Source organism: Empidonax traillii, unplaced genomic scaffold (assembly GCF_003031625.1).
Source record: "Empidonax traillii isolate 1590-97213 ecotype Southwest subspecies unplaced genomic scaffold, ASM303162v1 scaffold191:size1449129, whole genome shotgun sequence".
NCBI classification, from domain to species: domain Eukaryota; kingdom Metazoa; phylum Chordata; class Aves; order Passeriformes; family Tyrannidae; genus Empidonax; species Empidonax traillii.
The window spans coordinates 1,088,080-1,108,394 of record NW_020955384.1 but is presented as its reverse complement, the minus strand read 5'-3'; the positions used below and the strand labels follow the sequence as shown (position 1 = coordinate 1,108,394).

General features: G+C 42.4%; 2 protein-coding genes across 2 annotated transcripts in view; one reads left to right on the top strand and one right to left on the bottom strand.

Moving 5' to 3' along the window:
* The window catches only part of SYN3 (synapsin III), a 196,323-nt gene that overhangs the window by 50,620 nt on the left and 125,388 nt on the right, over nucleotides 1–20,315 (top strand). The window contains exons 6-7 of the mRNA XM_027886661.1: nucleotides 6,885–7,041; nucleotides 12,086–12,175. Of these exons, the coding sequence (XP_027742462.1) occupies nucleotides 6,885–7,041; nucleotides 12,086–12,175 (247 nt within the window). The remainder of the gene's footprint in view (nucleotides 1–6,884; nucleotides 7,042–12,085; nucleotides 12,176–20,315) is intronic.
* Nucleotides 15,131–20,315, bottom strand: part of TIMP3 (TIMP metallopeptidase inhibitor 3) — a 38,065-nt gene continuing 32,880 nt past the window's right edge. Inside the window, exon 5 of the mRNA XM_027886673.1 lies at nucleotides 15,131–19,696. Coding sequence (XP_027742474.1) covers nucleotides 19,499–19,696 — 198 coding nt within the window. The 3' untranslated portion in view covers nucleotides 15,131–19,498. The remainder of the gene's footprint in view (nucleotides 19,697–20,315) is intronic.

Below are 20,315 nucleotides of genomic sequence, written 5' to 3'. Positions count from 1 at the left end.
GCAGAGCGCAGCCTCAACAAACAAGTTGGAGAGGGGCAATGACAGAGGTGTTAGAGGGTAAAGCTGCTATTCAGAGGGACCTCAGTAACTGGGGAAATGGGCCAACAGGAACCTCATGATGTTCAGTAAGGACAATTGCAAAATCTTGAGGGGAGGAAGGAATAACCCCAGTACTGCTGGGGAATAGCAGGAGAGAAAACAGCTCTGCATAAAAGGACATGGAAGTCCTGTGTGCCCACGCAGAGAGGAAATCCTATGGCTCACTGGGTGGTATTAGCAAGCATGTAGCTAATGAGACACTGCTCACATCTGGAGCACTGTGTCCAGCTGTGAGTTCACTAGTACAAGAAAGGCATTGACAAACTGGACTGAGTTGTGTGAAAGTCCTCCAAGCTCCTTGAACTGGACTAAAGACACCCAAGGAGAGACTGTGGTGGCTTTGTTCAGTCTGTAAGAGAAGGCTGAGAGGGGTCCACCTATAGACATCAGGCAACTAAAGAGGCGGTGCAGAGGAAATGAAGCCAGACTCTTGCTGAAGGTGTGCAGTGAGAGCACAAAAAAACCCCAGACTCAAGTTGCAGCAAGTGAAATTCTAATAAGATACCATTTTGTAAAAAATTTCCGCAGGGAGGGTGGTCAAATACTGGAACAAGTGCCCAGAGACACTTTGTCCTTGGGAATATTCGAACTTTGGCTGGATAAGATCCTGATCATCCCGATGTCAATTTAAAGTTAGCCCTGCTATGAGCATGGTATTGGGCCAGATGGTTTCCAAAGATCCTCTCCAACTTGAATTGTTCCATGACTTTATTCTGTGATGCTGGAAAGTATTTGTGTCACCTTCTGTAAAAGTTTTGGGCCACAGGAATTTTGAAGACAAGTTGCCGTTGGCACTTACGGTTGTTACTACGTTCAGGCAGTACTTTTCCTTGTAAATGTTGATCAGTTTAGAAGCAAAATATATGGTAGACTTTTTACACTGACACAGGACAGTTTGGAGAGTGTGTGACATGATTTCATGGTTAGTTGACCATTGATCTGTGGCTGAGAAGCAAATCAGAGCATCTTCCAGTATGTCCCTGTCTGCATACAGTGGTACTGGTCCTACTGCAACTGTGATTCCTGGTTCCTGCTGCTTTTGCTAAACCGATCTCCCACGGACTCCATGTTTTTTCCCCAGCTATTATCTATTACAATGTCCCAAAAGACCCCCTGTTTCTCTCCTCCAGCCTAGTAAAGAGAGATCATTCTTTATTCTATGTTGCTTTCTTGTTTCTCTAAAACACGTCCTGTTTCATCTTATTCATATAAATAATCACATTCATTCCTTCTTTGAATAATTTCATCAGGCTTTATTTCTTTCTGTGGAAAATATGACATGAAGTTTTGACTGAAATGACTTTTCGTTCTTAGGAAATTTCCCACTTTACTACAACATAATGTTATATCTAACATCATGAGAAGTGAAAATGTCATAGATTTTATATTAATTTTCAGTAGTGTGATAACAATACTTTCAACACCCAAGTAAAGCACAAAATGAACTTGTTCCTTTTTGTAAATGCCATTTTCTATTAGCTATCAGACACCCGAGGCACTGTACAGTTTGAGCGGTTATTGCGCTTCTCATGTAGTTGTAGCCACTTATGGCTTGGAATTATGCCTCAGAGCTTCCCTGAAGGCTTCATTAATGGCCAATAATGCAAAGATTGCTGTATCATATTGCTTAATTATGTACTTTTTTTCCTCTCTGTGTCAAGCCAACCAGATAGGAAAGGAACTTAGTCAAAATGTGTTGATCACTGGCAAGTGTCTAAAAACTGAATAAAGCTTCTTAAATCATGGAGGGTAGACAGAACCTGAAGTGAGGATGTGTGTCTTCAATGTCCTGGGAAGATATTTTTCTACTGATTTGAAGGACAAGGTGTCTTGTAAGACTGACAGTCTTTAAGAAAGAGAGCAGGAGAGTCCCTCCTTCTCCCACAGCACTGGCAAAAAGCTCTTTGAACCCACCACAGTGCTAAAGCATAAAACAGGTCTACCTTTTGGCTATAAGAGATTATTCACAGTGGAGGGGTCATTGAAAGGTATTTTGGCAATAATAGAATCATAGAATTCTTAAGGTTGAAAAAGACCTCTAAGATCCTTGAGTCCCACTGTTAACTCAGCACTGCCATGTTCACCACTAAACCATGTCCCTGAGTGCCACATCCACGCACAGTTTGAACACTCCAAGGGATGGTGACTCAGCCACTTCCCTGGCAGCCTCTTCCAATGCTTGGCAACCCATTCCGTGAAGAAATTTTTCCTAAAATCCACTAAGCCTCTCCTGGCACAACTTGAGGCCGTTTCCTCTTGCCCCATCACTTGTTATCTGGGAGAAGAGATCAACCCCCACCTTAGAACAGCCTTCAGTGGCTTTGTTCTCCTCTCTGGAAACACTCTAGCACCTCAATGTCTTTCTTTTAGTGAGAGCCCCAAAACTAAACACAGAATTTGAGCTGTAGCCTCAGCAGCGCTGAGTACAGGGGGACAGTCTAGTGTGCTGGTCGTACTATTTCTGATACAAATAATCTGTTCTTGTGGGTTCCTTCTTCATGGTCATGAATCTATTTGCACTTCAGTGAGGAAAGCTAAAGGACCAAGAAGCAGGCCAGGATTATGGTAATATACAGAAATAAGAAATAGGAGATCTCTTTAAGGCATGAAACCTCCCAGCAGGATTTGCTGTCATCATCTTCTCTACCACAAAGCAGGCTGGAGCCCTGTTTTCTGCACAGAAATGTTATTGATGATCTTTTCAGAGCTAATCCTCTTCTCATAATGAGAGAAGTTAGACACATGGTCACCAGAACAGCTACTGCTGCTTCTGATATGTTTGACTTCCATATTTAACATCAGAATCCCTTAAATTGTTTTATATTTCCCCATTTTTGACAAAACTACTTCCAAGACAGCTAATGCTGTAACAGTTTTAAAGGTAGATGGGTCCAACCCAGGAAATTATATTCTGCAGTTGGATCTCTTCCTATTAGACATTTTGGATCCAGGCTTTATACTTAGGTTTGTCTCTGAAAGTACAGTTTTACCACTAAGAAAGAAAAAGACTGCTAAAAGGCATTGGAACAAGTTGAAAAAGAGTTAGTTAAATGCAGATAAGCATCCTGCTCATCCAATCTAGGCTCAGGACTGGCAGCACTAGCAGCTTCCAAACCAGACACTAGGCAGAGATAGGCTGAGTAAATACCGTGTGCCTTGGCTAGCACTTGGGAGAAGGAGGCAACTTACTGCAAAGGGAGGAAAGCCACAGGGACCTGTGGGGTCTGCTTCACTCTGGGGGTGTCTTGGTTCATTCATGCACCAGTCAGAGCACTGAAAGGCTCATCCCGTGTTTGGCAGAGGCCACTGCCTGTGGTAGCATGAGCTGAAAGAAAAAGCACCTTTTCATTCCAGCAAAAATGAAATCTCACCTGCTATTTCAATTTGAAAATTAATTTTTTCCAATCTCCTGGCTTTTTCTTTGTAATTTTTTTTTGTTTGTTTGTTTCTTTTAAATGATGGATTCTTCTGTCTCTACACCACTTTGAGAAGGTGCTACGTGCATTTTAGTGGTCTTCATTTTGCCAGGCAACGCTGGAAGCCAAACTGAAATGATAACTGAGTTCTTGGGGTCTGAAAAGGGCTTCTTTTTGGTTTGTGGCCAAAGATGGGCTCCAGCTTTCTCCTAGGAGTATCACCCATCTGGCTGCTATGCTAAGGAAGATTCACAACTTCAGATAGGTCCTATGCAGCCCAGGAACAGCACTGCACCAACATGCAGAGCACAGGTTACTAGTGACATGTTTTAAACCTGTGGTTCACTTTTAGTGCTATTTACCTATCCCATCTCCCTGCCTGCTAGTTGTTTGAATGGAGTCTCTTGTATTTCTTTTCTGACCAAACCCATTCCCATGGTCTGTCTTTAGAAAGTAATAGGCACAGTTTTATTCAAGACCACTCATGGTCATCTAAACACTGGTTAGAAGGTTTAGATGGAGTGGGGAAAAACATGGAGGCAGTGGAGAGCAAAGGTACCTGCTCCTGACATAGCTCCCCTAGTCCTACCAGACTCAGGTGCTTCGAGGCCTCGGCACGGCAGGTGCTACTGAGTTTGGCGCATCCAACGGTTTTAGCAATGGCGTTTCAAATGTGTCACTTCTTCCTGACCCGTCTGTCTGTCAAGGATTTCAACTTTCTGACGTGGGAGATGTTATTGGCTTGAACTAGCAAAGAAAACATCTATGCTACTGGTTGTTCCAAATCTAGGACTTTCTCTGTTAGCTTAAGCTTAAACCCGGAGAATGAGCAGTAGCTTGCAAAAGTAATCTTCTACCAAAAAAAAATAGGAATCCTCATGTGAACCAAATAAGCTCTTTCCTCACCAGATCACTGGTATCCCCAGTTAATCAGTTTTCATGCCACCACTCCTACCATGAGTATTCATTTTCCTTTTACCGCCTGCTATTCTTCCTAGCCACTCACCTCTCATTTTGCCACTGATCTCTGTTTCTGCATTGCAGGCTCTGGGGCTCTCCAGCTGATGTTTATACTTGGTTAGTCCCAGGTCTGGCACTCCACTGCCTTGTTCTAAGTATCCATGGGAACATCCACATTGTTTCACGGCTCAAAACAGGGATTCAGTGTCCACCTTTACTTTAGAGATTCACTCCTCATCTGCTGAATGAAAGAGTGCCCTGCCTTTCTAGAGGACACCGAGTTTGAGAATAGGCTTCTCCACATTAGTTCTGTATTCTTACATCCATCTTCTAAATGGAGAAACTCTTTCTTTGCCAGGATCTGAAAATACAAGAGGTTTTTTTTTCCTGAGCTTTTGGCTGGCAGAAGTAAAGCCACTGAAGTCAGTTTCCCAGCCACTGGGTGTCTTCCCTGCAAAGCCAGCCACAATCTTTGCATCCTTCCTCCCCACCACAGCACCACATCCCCATCCAGGGATGGGGAGGAGTTTCAAGGTCAAGTACTGCTGCTTCCTCTGAGGAGGCCAGACCAATGGTCAAGCACTCCCGTGAAATCCCGGTACTGTTTCATGAGTCAAGTCTGGGGAAAGACTCAACCTACAACAGGGACCATTTTTTCCTTCATACACTCAGAAAGATGAACAAGGAAAGATGAGCTCCTGCTCCTCCAGGTACCACAACTGTTCAGTAACTCAGCACAGTATTGAGCCATGATCCTAAGAAGCTGGTTAATCCTTCCTGAGGACCCGTGCCTGCCTCCAGAGTACTTTCTACACAGCAAGTCCAGTAGAATGGAGCAGCTCAAGCTTTCCAAGATTTGTATTCACTTGCTGTTTCTCAGCAGGGGATCACCACTTCCCTCATCCCCACTGACACCAGGGAGGTCCATAAATCAGCTGCACAGCGATAGCACAGGCCTCCTGATGCTCATTATTCATCTCACTGCTGGAGGAAAGCACCACCTTTGGTGCCAAGTACATTAGGGAACATGCCTGCATTTAAAAAAACTCCACAGGAGGGAATCACAACATTTCCAAAGCTTGGCCTCTTGCATCACAAAAGCTGAGCATGCTCTTCACCACGTCTCGGGTGGGCAATAACAAAAGTTCAAGGCCAACAAACAAAATGAACAGCTTTAAAACAACAAAGCTGTGCTGGGGTTTGTGTACAGTGTTTGTTGCCACAATCTGGCCCAGAATCACCATCTCGGATTTCCCTGCCAGAATGATGGGAATATAAATAGGGGCTATAAACCCAAAGTATTTCCAGCTCATACATCCAAAGGATAGAAATTATAGTCTCTTAGCAAGGAAAATGTTCGAGGATAGTGAGGTAATGGAACCTGGTTACAGAGCTCATTTCTCCGAAAATCTTTAATACAATATGGAAATTTTTCCGATGTCCTTGACGCAACCTCTGTTAATGTATAAAATAATCCTGTTTCAGTGGAAAAGCCCCTTCTGTGCCTTTGAGAATGAACTGCTGAGCACCATTTTGGGAACAGCTTCTTTCCAGGGACTGTTTCCAGAGATTTTTGAATGGCTCCAAAGACACAGCATCAGCAAGGAATCAAATCTGGCTGCTTGAAAGACAATCTGTTGCCTGTTGGCTTACCTAGAAAGGGCCTCACTTTTCTGCGCATTTGTTGAGAGCTGCTGCTGTTGAACCATAGGAGTCCCAGCTCTAGTCTTGCTAAATAATATTCTGGAAGCCCATGCCATGAGCCACAGCACTGTATGAGGGGCTCTGCTTGTTTGATTAATCACATTAATTAATCAAACAAGCATGCCCTTTGCTTGTTGACTCATATCCCTAAGAGCTCAGGATGTGCTGCGTGCGTAGTAAACTGAATAAAGGGGGAATGTATGTCGATGAATGAATGTGTAGGATAGGTTTTTGAAATCCCCTATGATCTTCCCACCCACTGGGCATTGCTTCAATATCGAGTTCAATCGTTAGGAAACAAACTTGCTCCCTCATCTGCTTTGCACATTGCAATGAGCTTGCCAAATATGGCCAAACTTTTAGGAAGAAAAGAGAATCCCCCCATCAGCGAATTTATGACCCTTGGCTCCACCCGTGGCTCACTCCTATGCCTGTCTGAGTGACAAGGAAACTGCAGAAAATCTGTTTGGCCTGTTTCTATGCTCTCACACTTGCAGCTATGTTGGATTTTTCCTTTTTTTTTAATGGCTAGGGGTTTGGTTTGGTATTGTTTGTTACTTTCTAACAAAAGCAACCCATGAGGAGAGGCCCAGAGAAGAACAACATGTGCTAGTGAAAAGAAAGGGGAAGGATCGAAAAGAAACAAGGAGAGGCTGGAAGGGTTGCTGAGCATTTCAAAGTAAAACATCCCCTCACTTCTTCCAGGTCCTTCAAGCCGGACTTTGCCCTGATTCGGCAGCACGCCTACAGCATGGCACTGGGAGAAGACTTCCGCAGCCTCATCATCGGCCTCCAGTATGGCGGCATCCACACAGTCAACTCCCTCTACTCCATCTACAACTTCTGCAGCAAGCCCTGGGTGGTAAGTGATGATCCAGCTCCACTGCATGTCAACACTACAAAGAAGATATCCCGTATCGATAAACCACCAAACTCAGCTGCCATCCTCTTTCATAGCACTTTGTCTCTTTAGGTTAAAACCATCATCTAAACAACCTTAGGAATCCAGCTGGGAGTTCTTGGGGAAAAAAGCTTATTAGCACTACTTCTTTATTAGCCTCTACTTGTATCAAGGTGTTATTTCTTCACCTTGAGTAAGACATTTCACTCGTCCCAACTCTAAAGTATCACAAACAGTTAACAGTACAGCAACACCTAGATGTCTTGTAAGGCAGAGTAGATGAAGAGATTAATAACGTAAGATTAATAACAACATATCCTTGTCCCGACTAAAAAAAAGAGGTAAAGCTACCTTAAAAAAAAATTATCATTCACTGTTTTAGAAGGTATCTGAACTAAACTATCTGACCTATTTACACTATTTCTAGCATCTTTGGTTAGAAGCAGACTTGTGATACCCAGGTGCCCCAGCCTTAGATCATGCACTCCTTGCAGAAGTGCACCTTGCACTTCTCTTCCTGCTTTTTCTAGGGGGTGTTTTACTGGGAGGAAATTAGCTGAAAACAAAGACAAGAAAGTTAGAGAGGCAAATCTTTTAAGTAGGTCTAAGAAAGAAAGAAAGAGAGAAAGAGAGAGAGAGAGATAGAGAGAAAAAGAGAGAGAAAAAGAAAGAGAGAGAAAAAGAAAGAGAGAGAGAAAGAAAGAAAGAAAGAAAAAGAAATAAAAAAAAGAAAAGCAGTGCTGAAAAGGCAGTTTGGGAGAACTTGGCTCTGCCAGTAACTTGGCTTTGGCTACTCTAGGTCTGGTGGTGCCATGCTTTCCTCACAGGGAATACAGTTGGCTCAGTAAACCTTCCCAGAGGAGTCTAGGAAACCACTTGTAAACAGTTAAAACAAGTTTTCAGAATGCCTCCTTTCCCTACTGCCTCTGCACACACATTGCCCCCCAAACCAGAGATTGTAACACGCTAAGTAATCTAAGAGCATTTGGCACCACTGAAATTTTATCAAGTTGAACCTCAGGTAGAGATTACAGTGAGGCATTTGAGGGCAAAAAGCTTCACTGACAGCAGATTCAGAAAATTTGGGGTTTGTGATAGCTGGGAAGTGAGAGATAGGGACACTTTGGTGCACGTTCCACTCTGATTGCAAAACAGGCATCTTGAAATAAGGGATCTGCTTAACAAAGATTACTGGAAACTTTTTGGACCTAGAAAACAGTTGAGACACATGAAGAAATGAAACTAAATACCCCTGGGAAATGTGCTTTTCACTCTCGCTTTTTATTTTTTCCAAAAATTGTTCCATTTCATAGAAATGTTTATGATTTTGTTGAGGGGGATGGAAATGAGACTGTTCTTCCTTGGCAATTTGCAACCATGTTTTACTCTCAGCAACTCTAATTACAATCAGCTGAGTTTGGGTTTGAGTTTACTCAAACGTGCAGCCCCATTTTCAATGACATTTGCCAGGTTTCCAGTATTGCAATACACAAACTTCTTCAAAGGTTAAAATTTGCATTAAACACACTCACAGTTTGAACTAGATGTTTCTGAGAAAAAAAAAATAAAAGTATTCAAGGGGTTTGCACACAGAGAAACATCTAACAAAGTTTTATGATGCTCCCAGAACTACTGAGAAATAATGCCACTAGCACACTAAGCACAATGCTTCAACCACTAATAACAATTTTTGTGTTACAAAAGTTACAATCCAAAATGCGGTGGGAAGAATGTTCTGAGCAGGACTCACATTACATGCAGGTGATGTCCACAATTGCAAAGCAACTTCGTATCTGTAAAGCTGCAGGAAACATGAAATTTTGAAGACAGTCACTTCCAGAGTCCAGGGAATCCCAGACAAACTGTTATTGACTGTCAAGGGATACAGGCTCCCTGATGACCTAGGCACTTTCAAAATATGCAAAGGCCTTGAGATCTTCTGAATGGATCTTTTTGTTCCTCTGTAAAGACTCCCGGCATGTAACTCTAGATGTCCAACCACTCAGGCCAGGGCATTTCACTTGCCTACCTGTTCCAGGTGCCTAAAACCAGGCTGTGCCACACTGCCTTGCCCCATGTCTTGCTCTGTGATCTGGATGGAATATCACTAAAACCAGTGGAATCACAGAAAGTAAGAACTGATGCTGAAGTGTGGAAGGGGCAGTTATATCTGGCTGAGTTGCTCACAGTAACATTCCTACCCATCTGCACTGGGAGATGTTACTTGAGCCCTGTTATCAGGTATCTAAGAGGCTGCTGTACCATGTAACATGGGTGTCTCTTCATCAATATCTTTCCCTAACAACTGGTAAAAAAAGAGAAAATGGGAGAGAGTTGTTTCCCTGAGGGTCAATTCCAAAGTCAGGTCTTTTTGTAGGCTTGGTCCTCTGACAAGGCTCCCAGATGTCTGAGTCTCTCATCTGCAACACTGTTTATTTCAGCAACAGCCAAGAGCTGTATGCTTCAACAGGAAGCCCAGGGAACAAGTCAGGGTGCTGTCTATTCAGCCACACAGTTGTTCCAGTTATTTTGTTTGAGCTGTTTTCCTAGGATAAACGTACACTGCCTCAACATCACAGTGTCCGTGGTTCACCAGGGTTGCGTGCATGCGCAGCAAGGGGCATGGACTGCTCTCAGACAGGGTGTTTTTCCTTCTCTCCCTGCCTCTGTCTCATTTTGTTTAATTTTTAAGCCATGTTTGCTCACCTTGCTAGTCAAAACAGGTCTTTATTATTCTTTTCTAGGATGTGCAGGGCTAATACAAGTGGTTAAGAGAAGCAAGCTGTCCTCCTTCCCCAACATCAATAGCCTCCTTGCCAACAATAATTATTCTACACGGGGAGTTTTTCTCCTATCTGCTGATGCATGTGAGGGGGGTGGTGGTGTTGGTGATGGGATATGCCGCCTCTTGATGTTTTGTGGATTTTCTTAAATGCCATGTTTTGATCTGTGAGATTAGGGAAAAGATTCTTTGCATTTGTCTGCAAATCTGCTGGCAGCTGCCCCTTCGGCATGTGGCCTGTGTCTGGCACACACCTTGCAGCCTAATTTTTTTGCACACTGACTGCCTTTTTTTCTACACCCATGCCAAGCTTTAACTGTCAAAGATTTTTTTTTCTCCACCAAGTGAAGTTTTAACTTCTTATACAGAAATGCTTTTGCTTAGACTAGACAAGTAAACAGGACAAGAGCCCTCATACGGCTGTTCAGCAGAAAACACCCGCAGTAGCTCTATCTGCAATGTAACCTTGGAGTTGCAGTTTGGTGCATTTAATGGCTCCAGCCATTGCCCAGAAGTGTTCAGAACAAAAAGATTTAGTTGATGCTATTAGGAAGAAAGAGAACTTGCTTTTCTTTCCCTTCTTCTCTAGATGTCTGTTTCCTTCCCTTAACCTCTGTGTTACCTCCCTCAGGTAAGCCAGAGATTTCCTTCAAGATTAATACATCCCTAGCTTTGATGGCAAACTTGAAGAAACTCATGTAAAGGATTTACAATCCAGCCTTGCTTGGCCCAGACTGGAAACTTTTATTAATACACTTGATTTGACAAAATTCTGGGGGTCTTGGAAATAAAATTCAGTTTCTAAACTACTTTGTGAATAGGATCCCATGGGGAATTCAGTCCCATTTACCAGCTCAGCACGAACCAATCCCCAACCATTTTATTCTCTTACCATCCATGAAAATAATCAAGTGTCCTCATTCAGCTTTACTCCCCCTTTTAAAGGCTGACAGTCTCACCACTTCACCAACAGCACTGCCAGTTCAGCATTCCCCGTGGTAACAGGGCTGCCTCTTCAGAGAATAAGCAGGATGACTAGATGTCTGACAGTTAAGACTCTAAGTTTCTCCCGAGATCTGGAAGGTTTCTGGGATATGTATCACCTCTTATTCTCTTTGGTATATCAACCCTGCTTCAGCAACATTTTCTGTCATGGTTATTAAGTTTCTCTCTTATAGTTTTGAGTTTTTCTCCAAGTGATCGATGGTGGATTGAAGAGGGAGGCTGCAGACAACCTAGAGAATAGTCTGCTTTCTTCACAGATGGCTGAAGTGAAACAGGAATTTGTTCTGCTTATACTTCTGCAATGGTTTTGGAACCTGAACAGAAATCAAAACTCAGTCCTACCATGGGGAACTTTGTGTCTGGTTGAATGATAAACAGTTTATAACGGTGATGATAGTGGTGATAATGGTGAAATTCATCCTGACAGGTGGGGACAATGACAAATGTTCACCTTCATATGTGAAATACCAGCACTATTGCTTTCCCCATTTATGTTACATACTGTTTTCTGTAGATATCACCCTCACAGACTGGTGCCTCACTCAGACCTCACTGGTAGATGGGACAAGGGTAGCAGATGAACTCCTCTTTCTCCTGTTATTCAAGAAGGGCTGTTGGGAAATGACTAGCTTGTAATAAATGCCAGTTAGGATTAACAGTTGAGCCTCTGCTTCCTCAGCTTAACACTCAAACCAGGTAGCACTGGCAATTCCCTCTAGTAATTGCTGTGCCCTGACAATTCTCTTTCCTTTCAGCACAATGTGCCTTGCTTTGATTTGGCTGTAGGGCAGAGATCCAAGGGAGAGTTTTGTTCTATTTTGTCTCTGCTGGGGAGCGGTGGCACTGATTTCCTACCTCTATCCTCTACGAAGAGAGGCCCCCCAACCCTCTCCCCACCGTATTTGGAAAGCAAATCTTGTTCATAGCATATCTGTAAGTAAACCCAAACTGATCTTCTTCTGGCTCTTGAATCTCTTCTCTGCTTAGTCCAAGGTTTGTGCACATAGGCTGCCTTGCCCTTGGGTAAATACAACAGCTTCATATTTTCTAGCTGCTCTCAAGAGCAAAGGTCAAGAAAGCAAGGTGGGAAAGGCATAATAACATGTTTCTCTCACCTCCTTCACCACTATCAGAACATTTTGCAAGCACTTGCCTGTTACACAATAAGCCACTGACATCCACTCTGTCTGTTTTTTGTTTCCCCTCCCTCACCCCAAGTTCTCTCAGCTCATTAAAATCTTCAACTCGCTGGGTCCTGAAAAGTTCCCCCTCGTGGAGCAAACGTTCTTCCCAAGCCATAAGCAGATGGTGAGTAACTTTGCTTTCTTCTGATGCCAGTATGGAGAGGGAAGAAGCAACAAATGTGAGTTGGGCACAAGAGATGGTGGGAATGATGGGAAGAGTCTCACATTTACTTACAGAGAAACACAAGCTAAAAAGTGATATGCAAAAGGCACTGCTTGAGAATCTCCCTTTTTGCCCAGCTCTCCCCCAGGTCACGTATGGACCCTTCGTAAAGAGAACAATGAGAACAGTCTCAAAACTAAACCAAAACTCCATTGTAAAACCTAGTCAACAAAAAGCTCATCCCTTAGTGCAAGGAATCACTCTATTCAGACAAAGCAATCTTCCCCACTCCTGGAATTGCTTAAAATATGGTGACAATTTGGGACATGGTTCATAAGAGGCATTTATTTCACCATGTTAGTTTGCTTGGCCTACCACGGGGTTGCCATCCATAAAACATTTATCAGCCTGAAGGTACTCAGAGTAACTTGAAGTTCTTGAAAGAGGTTTTTTCAGCTTCTAATGTTTTCTTCGCATGGTGGCTCTGGGGTCTAGTCTTTCTGTCAGCAACTAAACACTCAATGCCCTGTGTGGCTGCTGGGCACTGTACCAAACTCTTAGGGCACCTTTCAAAGAGATCTGCGTAGGTGCCTTTAGTCCTAGAGAACATGGCAAAGAGAGGGGTTTTGTTTAAAACTGATCATGTCTCTTGTTTTCTCTGGTTAAAAGGAAGACTAGACCTTTGTGAATTTTTGCTCCCAACTTACATCCACGAATTAGTGGCTCTTCACAGCTGGCTGAGGCTTTGATGAGACCCTATATGAACCGTGACCCCCTGTGTGAGCCACTAGCTGGCTGAGCTAATTTCCCAGGCTTGATTGTGAGCTCAAGCAGCATCGGGAGCCTGAAGATGAGGGTTGTTGAGGTGTTAAACTAAGGCTCAGAAATATTCAAACCCAAAATATTTCTCACACTTGTTGCAATACTGTGGGCCAACCACAATGCGTAACAGGGTATAGGTACCCGACAGTGGATGTAAGCACCTAGTGGGAGCTTCAAAATTCAAAAGGAAAATTCATTTAGTTTCTTGTAAAAAATCCCACTGGTGCTAGCTAGGTACCCGAATACCTTGAAATGCCAGTCCTTTACCTCTCTGTTCCAAAAACTCTGTTCTCTACCTGTGCTGTGCTGACTACAGCACTTCTGTACTTCACAGGCACATCATGGAGATAAGTACAGGTAAGTACTGTAATGCAGTGGTGAGAGTTGTCTTATCGTTCGAGACATAAACAAATGGATGGTCCCTAAACAATACATGACAGTTTATTGCACACTTTTAAGATAAATTAGTTGATAATACACCCGTTGAATTTAATTCCTGGTGATTTATGAAGAAGGATTTGTGACATATGTAATGCTTCAGGATAGTTGTGACTTCTTCTGACCATCACTTCAGGAATGGTATTTTTGGAAGGCTTGATAAAGGTGATCATTGCAAATAAGTTAGCTAGCATTTTTAGCAATATTTTCTTGTCTGGAAATCTGATTTTCATTTCCTCAGACACAAATGTATTTTGTACCAGGATAATAGTTTTGTTTAGCAGAACACAGATCTTAATTTCACTTTTTTGTCATCTTTACAACCAATCACCTACTTGGAGATGCTATTACTTACTTACAGAAGAGTACAGCAAGTCTTTTAAACTTTAGATAATCTCATTTGAACACAAACACTACTGTTGACATGCAAACTTGAGTAATTTGGTTTAAAGCAGCCACTTTCCAACCATTTACAGAAGCAACAATCCACTTGGGCAAATTCAGGCCAGCCCTTTCCAGGTGGGGGGTCTGCCTCACAGAATGAATCTAGACAACTTCTAAATATCTTTCTGGGTGCCTCTTCACAGCATCCTGGGCTGTGAGAGCCTGAGAGGTCAAGTGCCTACACCAAGCAAGCTCCAGTGGAGTCATCACTCCACCAAATATCTGTGAAAAGTTGCTTCCCACTCTGCATCAGCTTCTCCATCTGTCAGACAGGAATACAACGATCTCCATTTCCCACTCTTTTTCCTCCCTTTTCTGGAGGCATTTTCAAGCTGTACCAGTTAGCACTCATAAAATACACTGTGGTGCTTTGATGGCTGACCCCCTGGAAGTGTTTATAACTAGTGTTATGGTTTTACCTCTCTGCAATGTGATGTACTTCAAGCACTTCAGTTCTCACATAAGAGATCCTCATGCTTCTACATCCAAAATTTTCCCAAGCTTACCCTCTAAACCTTTGGATTAAACACAGAACAGATTCAAAAACCTGATTCATTCTTTCATACATGTAAAGAATAGAGATTTTCCTACAGTAAAACTGGGATAAAGGAAATTTCTCACAGCAAGCCCATTTTTGTGAGCATTTTAGTTTAGCTGAAAATGCTTTCTCTGAAGCTTCTTTCCCAAGACAACAGGGCAACTTTAAACAGCCTTAAACAGTTAGCCTAAAGAGAGGACACAAGATTCTGACGTTACACGTCAGAAAAGATGAACCCCTCTTCCCTTTGTCATGGCCACGTACCTTTCAGTCCTCCCCCCAGTGATCAGTTTCCTGGAAACAAGAGCAACCTGGTGACTCTTCTTCCAAGGCTTTACTGGTGCTGGATCCAGCCCCAGTGACTGCCTTGCTCTGTACTGACCTCCTATGGCCAGTTAACAACTGGGAGTCATTAACTTCAAAAGCGATTTTTCGCCCCTCCCGGGCTAATGACCACAGTAACAGTTCTTAGAGAGACCAACCCCTTAAAAAGAGGGAGGGACTCACGGAGGAATCTTAGCCAAAGTGCAGGAATTGCCAGAGGTGGAATATCTGCTCTGGGACCAATAAAACAGGATCAAGAAAGGGAAGGAAATGAATAAATCCATTTGCAAATCCATTTGTGTACATTTGAAGTGGACAGAAACCAATGTAAGTGAAGCAGAGACAGAATGTCTGTGATAGAAATAAAACCACTTTACTGTTTAGAATAAAAGGACACTATAAAAAGTGAACATTATGCAACATTACCTTAAAAGACAATATACATTCACTGAATATAAAATTTATAAATAACATGGAGGAAAACTGTAAACAGTGCTAGAAAATTTAGCAACAAATACATTCCTTCTGGACAAGATTTTTCACACGGGTTTGGTTCCTTCCCCAAGTTTCCATGACTATCAGGAACAGCAGAGTGGCTCTATGAAGGAAGGACAGTGCCAGAGGGAAGGAGAAGCCAGTACAAGCAAAGCAGCAGCAAATGTTTAGTGGATTTTCACGTTTTTTCTCAAGATTGGTAGCCCCAAAAGTCACATATTCTAAAAATAAACAGAAAATTTTTGCAGTTCCCTAAATTTTGTTCTGCCCTTCTAACCTAAAAAACGCGTTCTGATTGAGCAGTACTTTCAGAGACATCTGCAAGAATGGAAACTTGTTCCCATGGAGGCCCTTACTTCAAATAGCCTTTACCGTAAAAAGCACAACAGTATGTTTCCCATCACTGTGAGGGAGCATTTCACTTTGACCAACTATGAATGGGCTACAGTGATATATTTAGGTTTTAGAATAGTCCTACCTAAAGGGCCATTAACTCTTCTAAACATGGGAAATTTAAACCTAAAATGGCAGTTTTTTTCCCATACAGGGGAGGGGGAAGCCTCCCACAGGAGGACTTTATTCAAGGTACTCCATGCACAGATCTCCTGCTCTCTCCCTACTCCATTTTGGCAAAGGAAAATAGAATCCAATCTTTCTCACACTTTTAATATATATTTTTGCAATTCTAAAGGGGAAAACACTGTCGAGCAAATAAGGAAAAATATTTATAAATAAGAAAATGAACAGCAGTGAGCTGTTCAGAAATGAGCTATGCATTTTAAAAAGTACTGTTAATAATGCTGGTGTATCTAAGGCATGGTGGCAGGGAGTGTAATCCTGTACGTGTCCAAAGGTCGTGCTCACATGAGCTGTGCCATTGAGAGTTCTCTGACCTTAGGTTATTGGGTGAAGTGAGGAGCCTGCCAGAGGTGACAGGAAGGTATTGGTGCTACTGCAGGGCACTGTACGCTTCACACACTGAAGCATACTCTTCACACCTGCCTTCTCCCATCTCCATGCCTGGTGTTCCCACATATCACATGGCCTGCTGTAATGAGGGAGTGAGCTTTGTCCACTAGCAGACAGAAGGGACTTAGTAAGACAGAAGAAAGGAGAGGAGATAGAAAGGAAGAAGTCTTTGAGTCTGATTTAGAGCCTCTTCAATCCATGTAATGGCTTCTTCCCACTTCAAGAGTGCCTTTAGTCAGGTTCTTAATGCAAGCAACAAGCTGAAGCTTAGCCCAAGAAATACATGTCCCTGATAGCATACACAGAAACAAAATTAAGAAGCTTCCCAAAAGAAATGTATTTTCACTGGATTCTTCCCCTTCCTTTAGGCTCCACATTTTGAAAAGCCTTAACAATTGTTTCTTTACACAGCAAGGGTAAAGATTTGCTACCAAACCTCAACCCCTGCTGATCTACCTGTCTGCATCTCAGAAATATTTTACCGTCTGCAATATAAAGTGGGAATATGCTTCATTTTCTGGTAATGCATCTGCTGTTTTGTTGTTTACAAAGCACATAGCTACACTATATCCTACTTAGGGACAGAAGTCCTCATAGTATTAGAATGCAAATATTTTCACAATAATTTGAGTGCAATACTGTGATGTCTCAGCTAGCTAAATGAATCGGTGACAGGTAAAATATGCAGAGCTGCAGTTTAATGAAAATTCAAATCAACACTTCACTGCACTGAGGGGCATTTTCATTTAGCCTTCCAAAGACGTGAAAAGCGGCCACAGCTCAAAGAGACGTCAGCTTTGCGAAGTCACCTTGAGCTTGAGGAGGGCCATCTCCAGCGATGTTGACTCTACTCGATGCAAACATGGAGGGTGGCTCCACGCCGCCCTCTGTGACCCTCACAGATTTTGTCAGCCACACTCAGCTCAAACAGAGCTTGCTCTGCTGGGCCAAAGCCCAACCCCATATTTTGCCAAAAGTGACAATGTTCTGAACCACCACCTGATCCTATGATGGGTGTGGTGAAGCACCCTACTCTCCCTCTCATCTCCAACCCATAATTTAGGAGTAGTCACAGGGAAGAGGACTTCTGAGAAGTGTTCAAAGTCTCAATCACAGGAAAATCCAAGACTTTCAATGTGTTTTGTGCTGCGCTGCCACTCAGAGCTGCTGGGACAAAAATATACATAGCAGACTTTGTGAAAATGCCCTTTAAAATTCATGCTAAAAATGAAGCTTTTTGCTGCAACAATTCATGTAGCAAATGGGGCATTTCAGAGAATGTACATCTAGCAGAGCTCTGGTAGCACGCAAGGAACATAAAAACACATCAGGGCCCATCTCAGGCAACCTTTCTTTTCAATTTGGCAAAGAGGTTCCAAACAATTCTCCAGTAATTGAGGTCACTGACTGTAAAACGCTGTATTGCCCCAAGGTGGAATAACTGCAACTCTTTTTCCTGCTGGTGGCAGCTCTGATTTCTAAGTGGAATGAATGGAAGATATATGGAAACTTAAGATAAATAATCATAATAATACAAAAATGAAGTTAAGCACAATCTTCTCCCTGCCCAAGCCCTCCCCATCCAAAACTGAGTCACCCACTTTGTCAGCACCCCTTCTTCACCATCGTTAAAACTTAAAATACTTTTATTTGATAAGAAAAATTATATTATAGTTTTCTTATTAAAAAAACAAAATAGAATGAAAAAAAACTTCTCCAGTCAACAGCAAAGCACAAGACAGTAAGGCTCCTCTTCCCACATCACTGCAGGACATGGCATGAGCACATGCACAGGGCTATGCTTAACAGTGCCTAGAGGGAAACACAGCACTTGACACAGAAGGAACCCTCTGGCAGCTGAAATTTTACAATCCCAGACAACACTTATTAGGAGACCACTTTTTCTTGCCTAGCCCACACACACACTTCCTTTCACTATATAAACAAATGCAGCTAGTGTAGCTGCAGGGGAGGAACCGTGGTGCAAGGAGGTACAGAGGAAACAATGACTGTAGCCACTACTGCAAATACACTGGAGCTTCAATACCTTAAAAGCAACTCACCAACTCGGAATGTCAATGTTTCTGTCTTTAAAACACAATCAAACCATTCTTTTGTTTATAACACCAAAAAAAAATCCACATCCTGTCAAAAATAGCTTATGTCATTATGTGTATATACATCTTAGTTCAGCAAAACACTATTTTGGCAACACATTTTTTTTATAGTAAGAGTTCTAGCAAGTCTCCCCCTTCCCTCTTCCACATGATTGATTTACAGTTGGTATTTTTCCATCTGTTTGTTTTAAGGTGTTCACAAGCTGGTTTTGCTGTTGAAGCTAAGCTGCAAAAATTTCAGGGGCCAATGCTGCTCAAAACAGGATGGCACAACACTTCATCTGCTCTGCTGTGGGCGGATTTACCTCCCCGAAAATAGGGGATGGGGCTTTTGTTTTTGAAAGAACAACAACAAAAATACAAAATACTCTCTCTTTTGTTCCAGGGAAAGCCAGAACTTCAAATGTGCCGTTGCACTCACACTGTGACTGAATTAGCTAAGACAATCAGTCAACAATGCTTTTACCAGACAATGTGGTCAGATACACCAGGTGAATTCTCCCACTGCTGGAGTCAATCACACTGCCAGTCTCTCCCATAGAGGAGGATTTCTTTTAAATGTAATTTTTTCCAGAGTTTAGGCTGGGTTTCTTTTCATTTTGCTTCATTTGCCAATCTGATTAATGAAACCTGTTTCCCTTCAAATAGATTTGTCTACGTATTGTCAGCACTTAGTGCATGAGGAGAGGTGATGGGAAGCCAGCGCACAGAAGAATACAGTGCCTAATTGGCATAGTTTTTAGATTTTTGTTTTCCTAAAAAAATAGAGATTATATCGCTACAGCTAATGATATATGTAAGAGAGCAAGAGCTCCAACTTTTTTTTTTTTTTTTTCTTTTTTTCCCTCCCGTTTTTCCCTCTGGTGTGCAAAAGTAAGCTCCCAAATGTTGTCCGATCAAAATGAGTGGTATCAAAAAATGGAAAAGGTGATTACAAATTCAGTAAGGTAGCACAGACTTTTTTCTTTCTTTTCCTTTTGTTTTTTTCCTTTTCTTTTTAAGTGTTCGAAGTGCTAAAATTTGCATGAAAATAGGCACTAATTTCATTGTCATCATCATGATCTGGTAAGAGTTAGTGTCCAAAGGAAGATCAGCCACAAGTAAGGGAGAGGGGAGATAAGGAAAGGGACAGTGTGCTCAGGGATCTGTGGCATTGATTATCGTTTTGTCTGGAGGTGCCCATCCTCTATACCAGCTGCAGTAACCTTCCACCCTCTGGATGCAGGCGTAGTGCTTTGCTTGATATCCTGAGTGGCCGAAGTTGGAGAGCATGTCTGTCCAAATGCACTCATTCTTGGAGGTGGCAAAGCAGGGCAAATAGTAGCAGGGCCTAATCTGCAATTGGAAAGAGCAATCAGGTAAGGCTACATGTAGAAACAACATTACATAAAATGTCTTTTTAACAAAGATAAGTGATTCAAAATTCCACTCCATCAAAACCCTGCTTACTAATCCAAAATCCAGCCTCAGTTCCGTAAGCACGTAAGCATGTGCTTAGCTTCATATACGCAGCTAATTCCGTAGTCAAAAGGGCTTTTCAGGTGCAGAAGAGTTGAGCTTATGTCTATGTTTTTGCAGGCCTGAGGCCATGTGCAAAAATCTTAGTACCAGTGCCAGGCTGTGAGGTTTTAAGCACTCAAAATGTTTATACAGGAAAAAAGCTGGGCATACCTTGCCAAGCGTCTGGTACCTGATTTCATTCACCTGCAAAAGATTCTGCATGGATTCTGAAAGCCTTCCCCAACCCCAATTAACTCCAACAGGGCATTGAAAAGGAGTAGACTCTGCATTTTTATTTGATTGTCTCTTCTCTGGTCTCAACACTAAAACTGAGCTTTACATTTTCTCTGTAAAAATTGTTGTCCTCCATTTCTCTTCCTGGCTGTTCTCCAGCATCATTAGGTATTACCAAGCCAGGGGAAACAGAGTTCTTGGGCTCGAATGTTTGAATCCA